We start from the raw sequence: 18251 nt of genomic DNA, 5'->3' as shown, positions 1-18251 counted from the left end.
TTTCAAATTAAAGCAAACTCACTACGCTGCTCTGGAGTTCTGAATAAACTCAATTTACTTCCGCTTTAAAACTTCAAAACAAAATCAATTTGATGGGATTTTCGAGGACTGTAAAAGTCCTCTCATGCATCTCCAATGTATATTGTATATGTCATACAGTCAGTGTTAAGAAAGGATGAAGGAATAATTTTATTACAATTCCCCTTCAGAATGATTTTTTTTTTTTTACAAATTTTGCAATAAATTTAAATTGTTTTTTTTATCAATCAATCAAAAGAAAGAGAAAACTAAAGAAGACAAACAACAGAAATATCTATACAGAGATAGAAAATATACACTGAACAGCCACTTTATTGGTACATCTTGCTATTACTGGGTTGGACCCCCTTTGCCTTCAGAACTGCCTTAATCATTGGTGGCACAGATTCAACAAGGTTCCGGAAACATTCCTCAGATAGTTTTGTCGATATACTGACAAAGTTGCAGTTGTCCATGCAGTCTAAGTTTGGTTCTGCAGATTCTGCTTTATTTCAATCAAATACAAAACCTGAGAAATGAAGCTAAATGTTTGTTTTATAGTTTTGCTTAAAACTTACATCTTGAAGCCGGAAAAACATGGTGTGAAGTAAAAGATGCCTGGATCCTTAAAAAACGTTTCCCTCTCAGTCAGTTCAGCCACAGCCTGCCGGGGGGGTTAGATCAGGGCCAACCCCATCACAGTGATGCAGTTACAGACAAACGGTCCCTGACCCCATGAAATCGATGTCTATTTGGCTCATTTTGGTAGAAATGGATGACTCCATCCTGTGGTAAACAACTTGCAGAGTTATCTATACTTGACATGAGGGGATGTGATTGCTTTAGCCATGGGGGCAGATTACCTGGAGCTTCTCAGATGACAATCATAAGAGACTTTCTATGAAAGTTTAAAGGGACCTACGCGGTTATATCAGTTATTTTTGAGCCGTATTTCGGAATCAGTGGACTTTTTAACGTGTCATCGCCTTCTTCAGCAGATCTTTTCAACATATCAGAGCTGACCACTTTGTCTTGCACCAGATCAAATTTGGAGAACACAAAGATGCTGTTAGAAAAAGCTCTGCCGTAAACTTGTTCTGAACTTTCACAGGTGCACAGAAACAGGTCTCCTTCAGGGAGAACACTGATTGATGCTGGAGGGTTCGAACAAAGAAAGTGCTGAAGATTCACCCCTTTCCACTGATTAAAGCATGACTTGTCAGACGTCTCATTAACAGTCAGGCTCTTCATTCACAGGGGGGGGGCGAACGCAATCTGCCGTTGACCCCCTCCACTTCAGTGAAACTCTGCTGGATCCTCGTGAATCATCCATCATTTCTGAGGGAAAACAAGAAGCCATTAGAGGCTTGACAGAGGCGCCCGGGGAGACGGGACACAACCTGCCTTCAAATTCACCAACACAGTTCTTTTATTTTTAATGGAATTAGACTTGTTTGCATTCAAAAGAGTCATGTTTCATCACAGTCACGTCCCTTCGGACTCTTTGGTTTTCTCATGGGCTAATGGGGTCTGCATTTGTTGTGCACTGCTGTGTGGAATAAACAGACTTTTCTTGTTTAGGTTGTAAAAGTGTTTCAGGTTGACGTAAAGGAAAGCAATTAAATTGATTAGTTCACCAAAAATGGTAACATCATTTCCTGTTGAAACACAGAAAGAGTCGACTCATTTTGTGGGAGTCGTTGCTGGTGTGAACAAAGTCAAATGTATTTTATTTTCAGACTTTTTATTTAGGTTCTCAAAGGAAACTGGTACATCGCCTGTCCGTCCTGGGGGAGGATTCCTCCTTCATGTGGGCACCCCTGAGGTTTTTTCTTTACAGAGAAGTAGGGTCTAAGAGCAGGGACGCCCAGTTTGTTTTAGTCTGTTTTAGTTATTAGTTATTTAATTCTATGACTTTATGTTCTTTATGATTCATGTTTATTACACAATCACCGGCATGAAGCCCATTGAGACGACTATTGTTGTAATATTGGGCTATGTAAATAAAATTGAATCGAAATACACATTTTTTTAAATTTATTTATTTATTATGACAGGGAATGTCATTGTATTCACGCCGTTGCATTGTTTCCAGGTTACAGATAATCTCACATCATGTAAATTTTCAGTCAGTAAATCAGAATACGTGTTTATAATCACGATTTTTTACTCTCTTTTCCCTCTCAATTTTTCATGAACAAAGACCAGAACAGCTGTCAATCACATCATCCTTGAAAAAATTAAAAAATTAAACTCACATTGCTATGTGTTATCCTGTAGTAGAGAAGTTTTTATTGAAACTAAAGTAGGTCTGGTCTAAGCGGTCCAATAGTTTTGACCTATTTTGCCCACCAGCTCTAACCTTTATCTGTTTGCATCTTTATTACAAATGTCCGTCTTTCCATAACATAAATGTCACGTATAGTTTTATGCCAATCATCTTATGTTGGAACATCTGGTTGTTAGCACTTTCTTGTCATGGCCTCCTTCAATATCCTCATTAAATATTGGTCTGCTGCAGACCGCATGGGAAACACACATTTCTTTGAATTGAAATGTATTCCTGTGTTTTTGTGTGTGTGTGATCAGTCTCATGAGTCCTTTCACCTGCTGATCGCTGCAGGTCCAGCCTGACCAAAACAGGCAACCCAACAGGTGCAGTCTATGTATACGGGGCAATCCACCCAACTGTTCCAGAGGAGGAGCAATAGATTTCATCAAATGATGCCTGTTTGCTTTTGGTTCTGTTGGGTTGTCATTCGTTTGTGTTTGTTAATAATAATAACAATAATAATGGATTAGATTTATCTGTGCTTTTCCAGACGCTCAAAGCGCTTACAGTGTGTCCATTATTCATTCACTCCTCATTCATACTTGGTGACGGTAAGCTATGGTTGTAGCCACAACTGCCCTGGGGCAGACTGACAGAGGCGGGGCTGCCAGTTTGTGCCTACGGCCCCTCTGACCATCACCGGGATCATTCATTCACATTCACACACCAGTGGAGCCACACTGGAGGCAAGGAGGGTGAAGTGTCTTGCCCAAGGACACAACGACAGTTGGCTGGGGGGAGCGGGGATCGAACCGCCGACCCTTTGATCATTGGACGACCTGCTCAACCGCCTGAGGCTGTTCTTGGCCTTTTCTTTCCACACGTTGCAGTCTGTCAGGGACTCATTACCCAACATGGAAGCAGACAGCACTGCACCGTCTTGTGTTCTTCAGACACTGAACAGTTTTGGCAGATTATGAGTGTTAAACTCTAAAAACCATTCAGATGGTTTACTGACTCTTAATCCTGCAGTTTCTGTAGCTCTTTAGATCATAAATCTGAATTAAAGAGGTCTTAAAAATGACCAGCACAGATCAAAGAAAATGAAAATGATGGTACAGAAATAAACTTCATAGAGTACAAGTATGCAGAAATGCAGATATGGCTTTGGGAAATGTATTTAGATAGATAGATAGATAGATAGATAGATAGATAGATAGATAGATAGATAGATAGATAGATAGATAGATAGATAGATAGATAGATAGATAGATAGATAGATAGATAGATAGATAGATAGATAGATAGATAGATAGATAGATAGATAGATAGATAGATAGATAGATAGATAGATAGATAGATAGATAGATAGATAGATAGATAGATAGATAGATAGATAGATAGATAGATAGATAGATAGATAGATAGATAGATAGATAGATAGATAGATAGATAGATAGATAGATAGATAGATAGATAGATAGATAGATAGATAGATGACTTTATTAATCCCACAATGGGGAAATTTCATTTATCTGTGGCAGCAACACGACATTCAGAAATAATCTATATAATATAACATCAATAAAGGACATCACAAATTACATTTATATTAGATAATTAAAAATATTACTAAAATTATTATGAAAAATTATTATCAAAAATGAGATTCTTATTAAATAAAGAAAGAAATATTAAATAAATACAGCTGCAAAAGTGTAAAAAACATGCGGTCTGCAAAACATGTAAACTGTAAAAAAACATTACAAATTTTTTCAAAATACAGAAATAACTAATGAAGTTCACACCAAGAACAAAAACAAACAACTGTTCAGGAACAAAAAACAATTTAAAATTGAAAAACAACAACTACAACAAAAGTAAATGAGTCAATGACTAAACAGAAAAACACCCCTGGGTCCGTGGAGTGTCACTTTGACACGGTGTTGTACAGTCTGATGGCTGTGGGGAGGAATGACCTGCGGTAGCGCTCCTTCTTACACTGAGGGTGCAACAGTCTGGTGCTGAAGGAGCTGGTCAGCGCCTCTACAGTTTGGTGTAGGGGGTGGGAGGGGTTATCCATGATGGATGTCAGCTTAGCTAACATCCTCCTGTCCGCCACCTCCTCGATGGACTCAAGTGTGCAGCCCAGGACAGAGCCGGCCTTCCTAACCAGTTTGTTAAGCCTCTTCAAGCTTCTGCCTGCACTGCCCCCCGCCCAGCACACAACTCCATAAAGGACCACTGAGGCCACCACAGTGTCGTAAAAGGTCCTCAGCAGCTGTCTGCACACGCCAAAGGACCTCAGTCTCCTCAGCAGGTGAATGCCACTCTGGCCCCTCCTGTACAGAGCATCCGTGTTGTTGGACCAGTCCAGTCTGTTGTTCAGGTGAACACCCAGATATTTAAATGTGTCCACGACCTCAATGTCTGAACCCTGGATGTTCACCGGTGACTGTGATGGTGAGGACCTCTTGAAGTCCAGGATCAGCTCCTTTGTCTTGCTGGTGTTAAGCAGCAGGTGGTTAACTTCACACCAGCTAACAAAGTCAGTGATGACCCCCCTGTACTCCTGCTCATCCCCCCCTGATACACAGCCCACAATGGCACTGTCATCTGAGAACTTCTGCAGATGACAGTGGTGGGAGTCGTAGGTGAAGTCTGATGTGTACAGGGTAAACAGGAATGGGGAGAGCACAGTCCCTTGAGGTGCCCCCGTGCTGCAGACCACCACATCAGACACACAGTCACGCAGCCTCACAAACTGTGGCCTGTCTGTGAGGTAGTTGATGGTCCAAGCAACCAGATGTTGGTCCACACCTGCAACCTCCAGCTTCCTCCTCAGCAGTGATGGCTGAATTGTGTTGAAAGCACTGGAGAAATCAAATACATGACTCTCACAGGGCTCCCAGGGGCCTCCAGGTGAGACAGGGCCCGATGCTGCAGGTAGATGATGGCGTCATCCACCCCGATGCCTGGTCGATATGCAAACTGCAGCGGGTCCAGTGCTGAGCTCACCTGAGTGCGGAGATGGCTGAGGATGATCCTCTCCATAGCCTTCATCGGGTGGGAAGTCAAGGCGACAGGTCTGAAGTGGTTCGGTTCCGTAGGACGAGGTACCTTTGGAACCGGAACCAGGCAGGAAGTCCTCCAGAGAACTGGTACCTTCTCCAGTCTGAGGCTCATATTAAATATGAACAGCATCACCACACAGAGCTGGTCTGCACACTCCCTGAGGAGCCTGGAGGTGATGTTGTCAGGGCCTGTTGCCTTCCTGGCCTTTGTTCTCCTTAACTCCATCCTAACCTGATTCAGGGTGAGGCAGAGGGGGGTTGGAGGATGGGTGGGCGGTGGCTGGTCTGGTGCTGTGAGTCGTTGGGGGGGTCCCTTTGCTTCTATTGGAAGAAGGGGAGAGTGGACTGTTTGGTGCTGAGGTGGTAACAGCTGCAGCTGGGAGGAGACGCCTGAGCTGGAAAGGTGTGAAGAGGGGGCCGAGTGGGTGGAGACTGGGGGCTGGGCAGAATCAAATCTGTTAAAGAACAGGTTCAGTTCATTTGCCCAGGCTTGGTCACCTGTGACCTGGCGACCATTTCCAGCCTCAGCATGTCCTGAGATCTGTTTTAGACCTCTCCACACATCACGGATGTTGTTCTGTTCCAGGCGCTGCTCCAGCTTCTTCCTGTAGCGTCTTTGCACTTCCTGATGTTGTATTTCAGGTCCCTCTGTACTCTGCGTAGCTCCTCCTTGTCCTCAGAGAGAAAAGCCCTCTTCTTCTCATTTAGGAGGGTCTTCAGCTCAGGAGTGACCCAGGGCTTATTGTTGGAAAAACACTGCACCGATTTTGTTTGCACTGTGTTTTCCACACAAAAATTGACATAGTCCGTGATGCAGTCAGTGAGACTGTCAATGTCCTCCCCGTGTGGACTGCAGAGAACGTCCCAGTCTGTGGTGCTAAAACAGTCCCTTAGTCGCTCTGTTACCTCCTCAGTCCAGATCTTCACTGTTTTAATCTGTGGTTTCTGCTGTTTCACCACTGGAGTGTACGCAGAGGAGAGATGGACCAGGTTGTGATCAGAGCGTCCTAAAGGGGGGAGGGGGGCAGAAGCATATGCATTCTTGATGTTAGCATAGAAAAGGTCCAGAGTTTTCTGTCCCTCGTATGACAGTTCACATACTGGGTGAAGTTGGACAGGGTGGCGGAGAGGGGGGTGCATGCATGGTTAAAGTCCCCAGAAATCAGGATCAGGGCCTGCGGGTGTTGTGTCTGCAGCTGGGACACGGTGCTGTGCACGCGCTCACAAGCGACAGCAGCGTCAGCCGACGGGGGGATGTAAACAGTCACCACCAGCACATGGGAGAACTCCCGTGGAAGGTAGTACGGCCGAAAGCTGACTGCCACCAGTTCAATGTCCTTGCTGCAGTGCTGTTCTTTCACAGTGATGTGGTTCCGGTTACACCACCTGTCATTCACGAACACCGCCAGACCACCGCCTTTCTTCTTTCCGCTCTGCGCCGCGCTCCGGTCCGCCCGCACCAGCGTGAATCCAGTAACTGAGACCACGGAGTTTGTCATGTCCTGGTGGAGCCACGTCTCGGTGAAACACAGCAGGCTGCTCTCACGGTACACCCGCTGCAGACGCATGAGCGCTGTTAGCTCGTCCAGCTTGATAGAGAGAGAGCGGACGTTTCCCATAGCAACGGATGGTAAACATGGCTTGTACCTCCGTCTTCTCTCCCGCCGTTTAACTCCAGCTCTGCAGCCTCGTCGTTTCTTCCGTATTTCAGCTGGAACATCTGGCTTTCCAGCGAGGAGAATCTCAACTCGTCCAAGAGCTAACAGCTGATCTCGAGTGTAAACAATGGAGCTGCATCCTAACGGATCCCCCGAGGCCGGTTCAAAAAGTTGAGAAAAATAAAAAAACAAAAAGCAAAAGTAATGATGTTCCTGTCCTTTGTCGCAGAACTTCGTAATAGTTGTTGAAAAATACAAAAAACACAAATAAGTTGGAAGAAAATATTAATAAACTCAAAGTAAGGAACACAAAAAGGTAGAGCTGCCCAGATAAGCTGCCACACATGCGGCGCCATGGTAACTGATTTTTCATGGTAGGTGATTTATGCTCTTTGTTTACCAGAAGCACAGCTTGTCAACAACTGTTTTTTTTGTTTGCTTCACAAAGAGCTTCTCCCTCACACAAACAGAACAAGCTTCCTGGGTTTCACTTATGGCTTTGGCCATGAAGCTTAGAATTAAAGCTGATTCTTTCTACACTTGGGAAAAAAGGGGAAATTCCATGAGAGATTATTAATATTTTATTAATTAACAAAACTTTAATGAGCTTTCTTTTTTTGCTTGATAAAGTTTTCTAAAAACACAAGATGTTACCTGACCTGTTTATAAAAATGTCCTGCGGTGGGAACATAACGTTTTGATTTGATCTGATTTGATTGATTTTAAGCATTGTTGTCAAAGCAATAAAGAATTAACACATATTTATAAAACTCGTTACAAAAATGATAAAATGTATAAATTAAAAAGACCATTAATAATAATAATTAAAAAGAAAATAAAACAAAACAAAAAAGACACTTAAATCACATTTGCTTAATTAAATACAGTGATCATTATCTAAATCAAGTAGAGTTTGATTTATTGCTTGTAAAGGAGTGGGAAAAAACGAGTTTATATAATCCCACCCCTACTGAGTTCATTCATTTTAAAGTTTTACAGTTTCTGTAATCCGGTTCTGATCAGATAGATTCTCTTCAAGTAACAAAATCCAGTCCCTATTGATGATTGATTATCTTCAGAAAACATTAACTCATGATTTCAGTAAACAGTAATGGTAACTATTACGTAATAATCATTGATTATTATTAGAACATACTATCACATTAAACCAGTAATTATTGCTACACATTGCAGATCAAGTAAAGAAAATAAATAGCTTATTGGTTGTAATTTACAGATTTCAGTAATCATTATTGCACTTTACACAATAGAATACTCATTTGCTGTAATGAAAAGAGCTTTGATTATTTCACCTAAATCAAGTTTACACATGTATTTAGAATTCTTCAAACACCTGTTGATCATTACCTCCTCTTCTCTTCATATCCTTAAATCAGAGTTTCTTTATACATTTTCTTGAATATTTGGATGTTTGAACATTGTTTGAGCTCATTACTTACCCCGTTCCAAAGTTTAGTGCCACACACCGACACACAGAAACTGTTCTTTGTGGTTCTTTTTTTTTTTTTTTAACTTGTCCTGTCCAACAGCTGGGCAGGCAGATGAGAGCTGAAGTCTTCTTGTGTTGGACATATTTTACTTTAACAACAGGGGTTATTAATATTCAGACAAACCAAAGGTATGTCTGAATAAACCCCTTTTGTAATTGAGGCCAAACTTTATTCATTTTAATCATATTTGAAAATCTTTTGTGTTGGACCGGATGGAAAAGGAAAGAAGGGAAGAAGAGAGAGGGATGTTAGAGAGAAGGGGGGGGGGGGGGTAGGAGGGTGATAATAGAAGGGGGGGGGGGGGGTAAAACCATGAAGCAGCATAAAGCAACAAGTTTCTGAATGTTTATTATTACGGTCAGGTTTAGAGGTAATACAAATCTAGAAGGGGCGGGGCCTGTCCACACACACACTCAAATGTTATAAACACACCTGTTGGCTCCAAAAATGTCCACATGTCAACATGTACACAATACAAATACTGGTTACGCACGCATACTTATGCCTTCACACCAACTAGTGTGAAATATTTCCTTCAATCACGCAAAGCATTTGTGCAAAGGTGAGCTAACACCTGTGCTGAAGTGAGTGTTTTATGTTCTTCTAAAATGGATGATGGAATGTGAAAAGAAGGAAGGAGAGTGCCCAGCCATCCCCACACCAAGACCCCCGCCGCAGCAGCAGCGGAAGCCAGAACCCCCCCAACGCCACACGGCAGCAGGCAGAGAACAACCGCCCCCCGGGCAATTACGTCCGCCACCCAGGCCAGGGCCAGCAGGACCGCCGTGAGGCCCCCAGAGCCAGAGAGCAGGGAGGCATGGGGGGACAGAGAGTGCAGCTCCAGCTCAACCAGGAGATCAGCCCCCCCGCTGCGCCTGGAGGGCCCAACGCAGGGCCCCACCCCAGAAGAGTGCCCACAACCCCAGACGAGCACCTCACCAGCACCTACCTACGTGTCTAAGGTGCAAATAAAACCAAGAGGGGGGGGGGGGGGGGGGCTATACCATGGGAGGGGGACCACTGCCAAGTAGCTCCTACCCCCAAGGTGCATCGCAGGCTGAACCCCCCCACCCCACCCCATCACCCTAATAAGCACAGGCAAAAAAAACACCCCCCAAGCTAAGCCAGACCACCACTCATTTTCTAAGAATTGTTTTTGGATAATGAATGGTAACGATTTCCCACTGACTCTGTATAGAAGTTGTGCAGTGTAAAAATCCACAAGGCCATAAAGTTTAAAAAGTCTGAATTGATAAGATGAATTGTATGATCAAGATGTGTACAATTCTACAGGCATATGTTCTCATGTCAAATACATTTGTAAACTGAAGATTCCACCTCTATTCATCAAACTGGACTATAAAGGAGAAGACGTGTGCTCGTCTAACGCCTCTGCGTCGACAGGTGCTGTCTAAAGTTGAAAGGTGATGTCTGCTTATTTTCCCTGTGTTTGGGAGGACTGTACCTGAATTACTCAGCTGTTTCTTCTTTAGTTGCTCACCCTTCAGCCTCAATGAAGTCCATTGCTCTTCGTCTGGAACCATGGTCTCCACCCTTACATCACTTTCCATTTATAGTTCATGTTGTTCTCATTATTATTTTGTTGTTTTTAGTTAAATGACATTTCTGCCATTGTCCATCTGCAGCTGGGTGTCCAGCAATCCTCAGTCAGCCCCTGATAGTTTCCCTTTAGAAAGGAAATGAAACTGCAGAGACAAATACCCCTTGTGTTATCTTAGATGACCCCACCCTTACATTGACGTGTTCTCCCTACCATGACAAAGGTGGATAAAGGTGGAAAGATTTCATGTCATCCATGGACACCAGTGAAGATCACAAATCATTGAAGAAAAAAGGTTCAGAGCACTGTCTAGTGGGTCTAGATGACCCAACTCCCAATGTTAAAGTGCCTAGGATAGCACAAGGGTTACTCGGCACCACTGAGATTTGTTTTGTCATCAGAAATAGATTAATACTGGCACTGAAGTGGTTTTTAATGACCACGCAAAATTGTAGGTTGAGCAATCATTTCAGTTGCTGTGTAATGTGAATCCAAACCATCACCTGAGATAAAGTGAGTTAAGCAGATTCAGGTCTCATCTAGTTGTTGTTAAAGCTTCAGGCAGTAATCATCTTGGTGTGTGCTTCCTCTGTGATTGTGTCCTGTATTGACAAAGCCTTGTTCATACTGCTGTTGTGGAAAGGTTGGGCCGCATCCTTCCATCCATCCATCCATCCATCCATCCATCCATCCATCCTTCCATCCATCCATCCATCCATCCATCCATCCATCCATCCATCCATCCATCCATCCATCCATCCATCCATCCATCCATCCATCCATCCATCCATCCATCCATCCATCCATCCATCCATCCCTGCTGTGGCAGCCTGTGTGTGCTTGTGTGGTACATGCATAATTAGTACTGAAGACACAGAGAAATGTGACCACAATTTATCTTGAATAAATGAAATCTGGATCAACTAAAGTCAGTGTAAGACGGACGTCTGGCAGATATTTGCTGTGCAGTGAGCAGTGCGACCATTTCTATGCCGTGAACCTCTACGTGATACAGATCACTGGGTAAAGTCTGCGTCTGCTGGACTCATTGTGTTCCATGACGGATGATTTCTTCAAATGGCAAACACAGTGCAGGATTGTTGGCCAGTGTGGGCCTCCATGTTGACACGTTTTGACCAAATCTCCATCAGTTGATGACTCTAAGTTGTCCCTGGGTGAGAATGTGAATGTGTGCGGCCCTGCTATGGACTTGTAACCTACCCATGGTGTACCCCACCCTCGCCTTTGCAGATGTTGGTGCAGCACAGAGCTGTCAACATTATGGAGATTGTTTATTGTATTTAGATTTGTCTCCAGGATAAGGAAAGACCCACAGCAGGATGATACAACGTGAACTGTGCACCAGGACTGAGATCATTGTCAAAGCAGAGTGGAAGTAAATACAAAGAAAACAACTGAGAAATATGGACGCAATTAAGTATCATAATTAAAAATAAAAGTCAATACCAGAAATGCTTTTTAATTTTCAAAATGTAACTGCACCAAATGACTCAAAATTAAAATGAAAAATCAATGCTTCCAAATGTTTTTTCATTTCTACTTAAAAACTGATTATTCTGTGTCATAATTAAAAAGAAAATGCAAAGAGGGGATTGCATTTTGAAAATGAAAAAGTATTTCTGGATTTAACCTTTATTTTTTATTATGCTGCAGAATCACTTCCATACAGAAAGGAACTTTTTGAAAGTTGGAAAATGATTGTTTCACCAGAAATATTTGAGTGAATCTAAAAAGGCAGACATCCTTTCATTTTTGATTTTTTTGTAATGGGTTTCTTCCCCATGGTAACTGACACACATACAATATATATATATATGCAGTAGGGTGTGTTTACAGTACACAATACTGGTTAAAGTTAGCCCTCTCTGTCCCTAAAGACCACATTTGTTGTAAAGAATACACAAACAAAAAGTGACACATTACAGATTTGTTCTAAAGGTTAGAAAATGTTACTCTTTTAAATAATACTATATGAATATGCAGCTTTAAATTTCTTTTTAATCAGTTTGACAAAACTTTTTATTTTGTATGAAAATATAATAAGGACTTAAAATGATTTTATTTCTCGTTTTATTTTGCCTTATATTTTTAAGGTTGACCCTGCAATGGCCCTTGGCCATGACATCAGTGGGACTGCCCCCCCTGTGACCTGCTCAGGACACAGCAGCTTCTGAAGGTGAATACTTTCCTTTTAGCAGTGTACCTGTAACTCAAATGACTTTAGTTCACATTTCCTCATGTTTTTCATGGAAAAAAGCCTTTCAAGGATGATCTGGTAAAATAGCAAGAGAGCAACAATATATCTGACTAAATGTCAGGAAAGGTGTTGTTGATGCTTAGAATGTTTCAGAAAAACTGAAACGGGTTGAATAATGCTTAACAATACCAGCATCATGGCTAAATCCTGAGTTAAAGGCCAGGCTATGAAAAAAAACACTTAATAATTCCAACCAGGTGGGCTCAAATTAACAAAATAATATTTAATAGTTTACATGTAAATAGCCATTTCTAGTGCACAGCACATGCTCCATCCAGGTCAGGTCAGGTAGTCCATGGAAGGGAGACTGCCTTGGACCACTAGTGCTGTAAGTCACTACAACCACATGGGGGCGCTTTCCAGTGCTTCCACGTTTAGGCCCAAACCCAGGTAAATGCAGTGTTGGGTCAGAAAGGGTATCTAGTGTAAACCTCAAGCCATATCACATGTTTGGGCGGGGGGGGGGGGGGGGGGGGGGGGGGCTGTAAAAGCTCATTAGGTGTCTAACCACCTGTGTCTAATAATGTCTAACCAGTGCTAAATAGTGCTGGACAAACTCAGCTGATTCATGTTGGACACATACAGTTAGAGGGTTCATGTTAGCTCTAAACAGCATGGATGTTGCCAACAATCCTCATGATTGTCGTGCCAATGCTCTGTACTGGATTGGAAGCTGAACCTGTCTGACTTTTGATTTACCTGAACACTGTGTGACAAAACTGAACACAGACCAACAACCAGGGCATAGTGAGGGGGGGTTGTTGGTGAAAAGCTCCAGCACAGGGGTTTTTTCAGGGGGTTTGCTCAGGTTAGCAGCCTGTTTGTGTCGGCTGCATGTGTGTGTCAAGCAGATTTCATGACCACAGATGCAGGCTCTGTGTGTTCCTGCCCCAAGCAGGTGTTGCATTATGGATGTGCAAGCAGATGGGTTACGCTGCAGTCACTCGAAGCTTCTCATGTCTCCATCATCAGCACAGCCCTCAAAGGAGGTGAAACTAATTCTGTCTTACTCTTTAAAACTTCTGGGAGGCTGATACCTCCAAGGATGCACGCAGCTCTGTTTTCTGTCAGGAAGAGAAAATGAAACACATTTAGTTTAGCGGACACTTAAATTAAATTAAGTCTGCATATTTTACCCAAATAAAAGCTGAAATGATTTTCTTTCTGTGCAAGATGAAGCACAAGCTGCACATGCTCCGTTTCCCTCCTACCTTGATCTGCATGTTGCTGAGCAGCGTGCTTTGATTCAGCTGCTGGTTGTACTGCCACCCCCAGCCCACCTCTCCTATATAGCTGTGCCGGGCTGTGGTTGGAGGGGCGTGCGGCGCAGCCCGCCACAGATAACCCAGGTCACCCGTAGCCTCATGGGAGACAGGGCCCACACCGATGTGATGAGGAAAATCAGTCAGCTTTGGCCGGTAGTCTCCGACCCCATCTGGACCTGATCACAATATTTGTTATCTGTCACAGGTTTGAAATCTTACAGAGTCCCAGGAACTGGAGAAACAACCCTGCACCTCCAGTGACTAAAAATGGTCTTTATCAGGTAAAAACTGCAGGCAGGAAAGATCTAAACTTGACGATGACTTCTACAGGGATCAGAAGATGTGGCAGAACCAGACCAACAGAGGAAGAAACCCAGAAGAGACGTCTGGAGCAGGCTGTACATGCCTCAGTCTGAAATGGTTTGATTGTGATAATTCCATCCTCTAGCAGGTAAAATTAATATTTAGGAATGTTTCTGAAGCCTTCTGGTCACACACACACACACACACACACACACACACACACACACACACACACACACTCACACACACACACACACACACACAGTTTGAACCCTACATTTAGATTAAAGATGTCCTCATTCAGTGAAGGAAACAAACGAGAAGCAGCTGTCTTTGAGGGCTAAGTACCGGTGAAAATCATCCTCTGTCCCCGCTGCCCCTCTGGATCTGTGTTGGGCCTCATTTTACCGTTGGTGTGGTGCTCGTTGCCGGATGGAAGCCGCTGTGAAACACATGCAGTCAGCTCTGCGTGAGGTCCTGGGGGACTGACATGCGTCCAGCGGTTGCCATGGTGTCATTGCTGCAGGCAGCATTACCTTCCCCAGACAGGAAAGGGTCAGACATTAAACTACACTGGTTATGAATCTTTGCAGTTATAGAATTCTGTCAGAGCTCATACTCTAAAGTAAAATTATTTCACAAAGTCAAAAGATACTTGATAATATCATGTTCTCCTTTTTTAAAATTACTTTTGTGTTTCTTACAAGACATTTTTATTGTTGGTGTACTCGTAATGCTTTAAATTATTCGGCATTTCAAATAATTTCCAAGAAAAAAGTGCTTTTGCTTTCCAAGTTTTCGCCCTGCATTTTTGGGTCGGCTCGCTTTAAACTTTGTTAAAACATGCAATACCCAACCCAGACGCGTGGTGGCGCCAGGTTACAGTGGATTTATCCAAGGTGAGTCTCCGTTTGGTCCTTTGTTGAAAGGATCCGCCCAGCCTCCGCCTGCTGCGCAAATTCCGGTCAAGTTTTCTGAATGTCACGACTGTGAGACATGCCACTAACCACATTTCTATGTTCTACTGTCATTTGAATTTTTCACGATAAATTTAGTAATAAAGTCACACTTCGTTGAATTAAAATTACAAGAATGCATTTATATGTTGCACATTCGTTGTTAGGATTAAAATGTACAAACAGACACGACCTACATGAATCTATCTCAGATTGTTTTTGCGTGTTTGTTGCCTTGATTCGGTGTTTTATTTTGAAAGGCTTCCCGGAAGTGACGCGGTGAGTGGCTGGAGCTTGTTGCGGTGCGTCAGTCACCATGGTGGTGGCACAAAACAGAGGCTCCGGACTGCCCCGCACTTCCAGACCTACTAAAAGGCCAGTTTAGCGAGTTTTTTTTCCGTGCGTGTGGGGCCCTGCCTCTTAGGATGGGGGACACAGACTTTTCCTGGGTAGAATTTTAGTCCTCCGTTTGTTTTGGGGATTTTCTTCCCGTCGCCGCCAGAAAGCTGAAGAGAGAGCAGGAATGTCTCTGCCGAGCTGAGCTCGGATCATAAAGGAATACCGGTTCTCACGGCTACCGAGTAACCGAGAGGAGCCGGCGGAGCCGCGCTTTTCCACGGACCTTTCTCCCAGAGGAGGAACCAGGGCTTCGGATTGAGCAACAGCGGGACCCCGGGAGGGCGGCTCGGCTGTCTGGCTCCAGTCGTGGCCTGGCTGCGGGCACTCCCAGCTCACCCGCTAGCTTGGACCTCCGCCGAGGCGAGAACAGCGCAGACCAAGCGACGCTGAGGCCCGTGGACCTTATTTAATTTTCCGCGTGCCGTGGATCTCTGTAGAGAGTTTTTGAACTGAGGGAGTTCATCCTCCAGGAACAATGGCGTCGTACGTGGATAACCGCTTTCGTCAGGCGGTGATGATGAATCCGGCTGAAAGGACTCAACAGGTCAGCAGCTCTCCCCTCACTTCCATGTCCGGGTCCGGGTCCGGGTTCGGGTTGAAACGTGCTAGTGTTAGTGGGTCGGAACGACGTGCGGCAGTTGTCCCGCTAACAGTTTCTCTGCCGGGGGGGGGTTCGTGGTGGATCTGCAGCCTCACCTTTGACCTCCACAGCCAGAAGATCTCCCCGCAGAGATCCTCCATCCATCGTCACGTGATTCCTTCTCCTGTTCACGAGTTCAGATTCAGTTTTCTTCATCTTGAAGCATGCGCAGATCAGGTGCGCGCGAGAGCAGCTCAGACACGGGTCCCCCGCTGCAGCCCCATCACAGCCTCGTCTCCGTCCGCCTGAGAGCCTTTTTGTGTCGCTGGCGGCCTGTTATCTTCCAAGGCCCGCAGTCTGGATGCAGGCCGGAGGTGATGTGGGTGACAGGTGCCAGCTTAAGGCTTTGGCAGACCTTCAGTAGTTTATGATAGGGCCATAACAGATACGCTATGTCTGAATATTTACACTCTTTTGATTCAGAGCTGTGATTCACATGTCAGGTTGACTGCAGAGTCAAAATCCCACTCAGCACTTCTATCGGATGAGTAGACTCATTTTTCACTTATTCTATTTTCAGTGTTGCCTTTTTATTTCAGGTAAAATTGTATTTATGTGGAACTAGTCTCTTTATCTTAGCTTAGTGTTTCATTTAAACTGCTGTGCCGCAAATCAGCTGTAAGAAGTGAATCTGGCAACAAATTAGACCCGTTTTCGCAGTAGAATCCAGCGTTTACGGCGTGCTCGCCACTGTTCCATCATCAGAACACGTCCCTAGCATCCATAATGGTGTTTGATTTGAAATAGATTCATTTGAGTTTGTTTTTTAATTAAAAAAAAATCCAGATGTGGTAAACAAGTGTTTGATATTCTTGGGAATAACAGGTTTTTAATCATTAGTTTAAAGATTGTAGAGTCCAGAGTTTGTTCTTTCATCTCCATACTCTGTCTTTCATGGCGTTAAGATGGACTGAACATGATCTTATCTGCTCAAACACATTCACTTCTTGCATGGCGCCGGTTTTCTGTGCAGATTGAAGTCTGTCTGTGTAAAATCCTGCTCCTGTGTGCAGAACGATGCTCTGCAGAACCAGGAGCACATCTGCACCTCCCCTCTGCTCCTCACACATTTATTTAGGTTAGCTCTTTTAGGGAGGGCTTTTGCTCATTAAAAAACTGAAAGTCAGATCTCTGTCTGATTGGCCAGTTCTGATCTCATCCTGTTGCTGCTTGAGTCTGCTAGCAGGATTCGTCACGGACCAGGACAGTTCTGCTTCAGAACCAGTGCTGCTCACACAATGTTTGAGACGTTCTTGTTCAAAAGGCCTCCTTTGAAAGATCCATCTAGCATGGTGGAGTCTTGTTATGGACCAGCATTGTTCAGTGTTAACTAGGGTTGGGCGATGTCCCCTAATTTGGCCGTTGACGATGTTTGCTGTCAACCATCGGGATGGACGATGACATCGTCGGGGGGGGGGGGGGGGGTATTTTTACATTTTTCGATCTTATATAACTGCTATTCGTTATTTTGCTTTTTTCATTTTATTTCCCAACTAATGGTTAATCCGCGATGATCCAGTATAAACTGAGGGAAGTGACTTTAACAGAAAAAGTAACAAGCAAGATAGAAAAGAAGTAGTCGCTCCCGCACTTAACTAGTCAAGTGGACCGGCGGATCGCGGATTTACAGCTTTGTGTTTGATGGGAAGGGGGGGGGGGGGTACATGAGCGGTATGTGTGGGAGATTTAAGACTGCGATCCGTCCCGCAGCTCTAGGGGTACAAGCAACCGAACTCAGAACCGGGTCTAAAAGTGTGTGTCTGAGCACAGCTCGGATCGTCAGCACACACACAGCGGTTTGAGCTTCAAAGCAGAAATGTCGCTCAGTCCTTAGAAAACATTCAAACAATCACGTGGATTTGTGTTTCCAGTCGTGTCCGGACTAAATAAAGGCTGATGTTATTCACACATGTTGCAGCGCCACCCAAAGCTAATGTTGTTAGCCCGTGTTAGCATACTGCTAATCCTGGCTCCGTTCAGAAAAAGCACTGACCACACGGATTAAAATTCAAATGATGAGCGAACAGGTGTTTCATAATAACCGTAACATTATTAAAAGCACGTTTAGAAGATCGTCTCGTATTTTACCGAGCTGACATGTCAATGTATATAGCCGCTCGGCGCTGTTATCGTTTTGTATTGAATTGTTCCATTCAATAAAGTTTGGAAAAAAAGCCGCTCGGCGGAAGTTGTATCCCCTTCCGGTTTTCAAACTGCGCATGTGCGAATGATTTATTCCGACCGAAATTGTGACCTTAGTGAACGTTTTTATATTCTGAAAACATTTTTCTGGGCCCATCTACACGGTTGGATTCT

At 43.9% G+C, this 18251-nt stretch overlaps 3 protein-coding genes across 13 annotated transcripts in view; 1 reads left to right on the top strand and 2 right to left on the bottom strand.

Moving 5' to 3' along the window:
• Positions 1 to 3668: 3668 nt before the first annotated feature.
• LOC144994967 (uncharacterized) lies at positions 3669 to 6983 on the bottom strand. Its single transcript, XM_078954479.1, has 3 exons — positions 6466 to 6983; positions 5309 to 5347; positions 3669 to 5163 (listed from the first exon to the last, which is right to left on the bottom strand). Exons 1-3 carry the CDS (start codon positions 6981 to 6983, stop codon positions 4221 to 4223), a joined length of 1500 nt encoding a protein of 499 aa, XP_078810605.1. The 3' UTR covers positions 3669 to 4220.
• A 5148-nt stretch (positions 6984 to 12131) lies between these two features.
• Positions 12132 to 16223, bottom strand: spmip2 (sperm microtubule inner protein 2). Of its 2 annotated transcripts, none has more exons than XM_023959504.2 (3): positions 14289 to 14475; positions 13584 to 13813; positions 12132 to 13436 (listed from the first exon to the last, which is right to left on the bottom strand). In XM_023959504.2, exons 1-3 carry the CDS (start codon positions 14341 to 14343, stop codon positions 13386 to 13388), a joined length of 336 nt encoding a protein of 111 aa, XP_023815272.1. In that variant the 5' UTR covers positions 14344 to 14475; the 3' UTR covers positions 12132 to 13385. The 2 variants fall into 2 exon arrangements, with proteins under 2 accessions (XP_023815272.1, XP_078809983.1); XM_078953857.1 differs by lacking the exon at positions 14289 to 14475 and adding an exon at positions 15992 to 16223 and having other exon boundaries at positions 13163 to 13436.
• Positions 15173 to 18251, top strand: part of rapgef2b (Rap guanine nucleotide exchange factor 2b) — a 95866-nt gene continuing 92787 nt past the window's right edge. For all 10 annotated transcript variants that reach the window (XM_078953850.1, XM_078953848.1, XM_078953847.1 and 7 more), the window contains exon 1: positions 15173 to 15839. In XM_078953850.1, the coding sequence (XP_078809976.1) occupies positions 15771 to 15839 (69 nt within the window). In that variant the 5' untranslated portion in view covers positions 15173 to 15770. The remainder of the gene's footprint in view (positions 15840 to 18251) is intronic.

Source organism: Oryzias latipes, chromosome 10 (assembly GCF_053564925.1).
Source record: "Oryzias latipes strain Hd-rR chromosome 10, Olatipes_Hd-rR_3.1".
NCBI lineage: Eukaryota > Metazoa > Chordata > Actinopteri > Beloniformes > Adrianichthyidae > Oryzias > Oryzias latipes.
This window is presented reverse-complemented; position numbering and strand designations above follow the sequence as displayed.

What these genes read in the sequence shown, in the direction of transcription:
- LOC144994967 (XM_078954479.1), bottom strand. Translation starts at nt 6,983, where the DNA reads ATGGGAAACGTCCGCTCTCTCTCTATCAAGCTGGACGAGCTAACAGCG. An exon ending in ACCCTGTCCAACTTCACCCA is followed by an intron (nt 5,348 to 6,465) that starts GTATGTGAACTG and finishes CACCCGATGAAG; the next exon opens with GCTATGGAGAGGATCATCCT. An exon ending in TCAGCCATCTCCGCACTCAG is followed by an intron (nt 5,164 to 5,308) that starts GTGAGCTCAGCA and finishes TGATTTCTCCAG; the next exon opens with TGCTTTCAACACAATTCAGC.
- spmip2 (XM_078953857.1), bottom strand. Translation starts at nt 16,091, where the DNA reads ATGAAGAAAACTGAATCTGAACTCGTGAACAGGAGAAGGAATCACGTG. An exon ending in TCTGGCTGTGGAGGTCAAAG is followed by an intron (nt 13,814 to 15,991) that starts GTGAGGCTGCAG and finishes TATTGTGATCAG; the next exon opens with GTCCAGATGGGGTCGGAGAC. An exon ending in TCAGCAACATGCAGATCAAG is followed by an intron (nt 13,437 to 13,583) that starts GTAGGAGGGAAA and finishes TCTTCCTGACAG; the next exon opens with AAAACAGAGCTGCGTGCATC.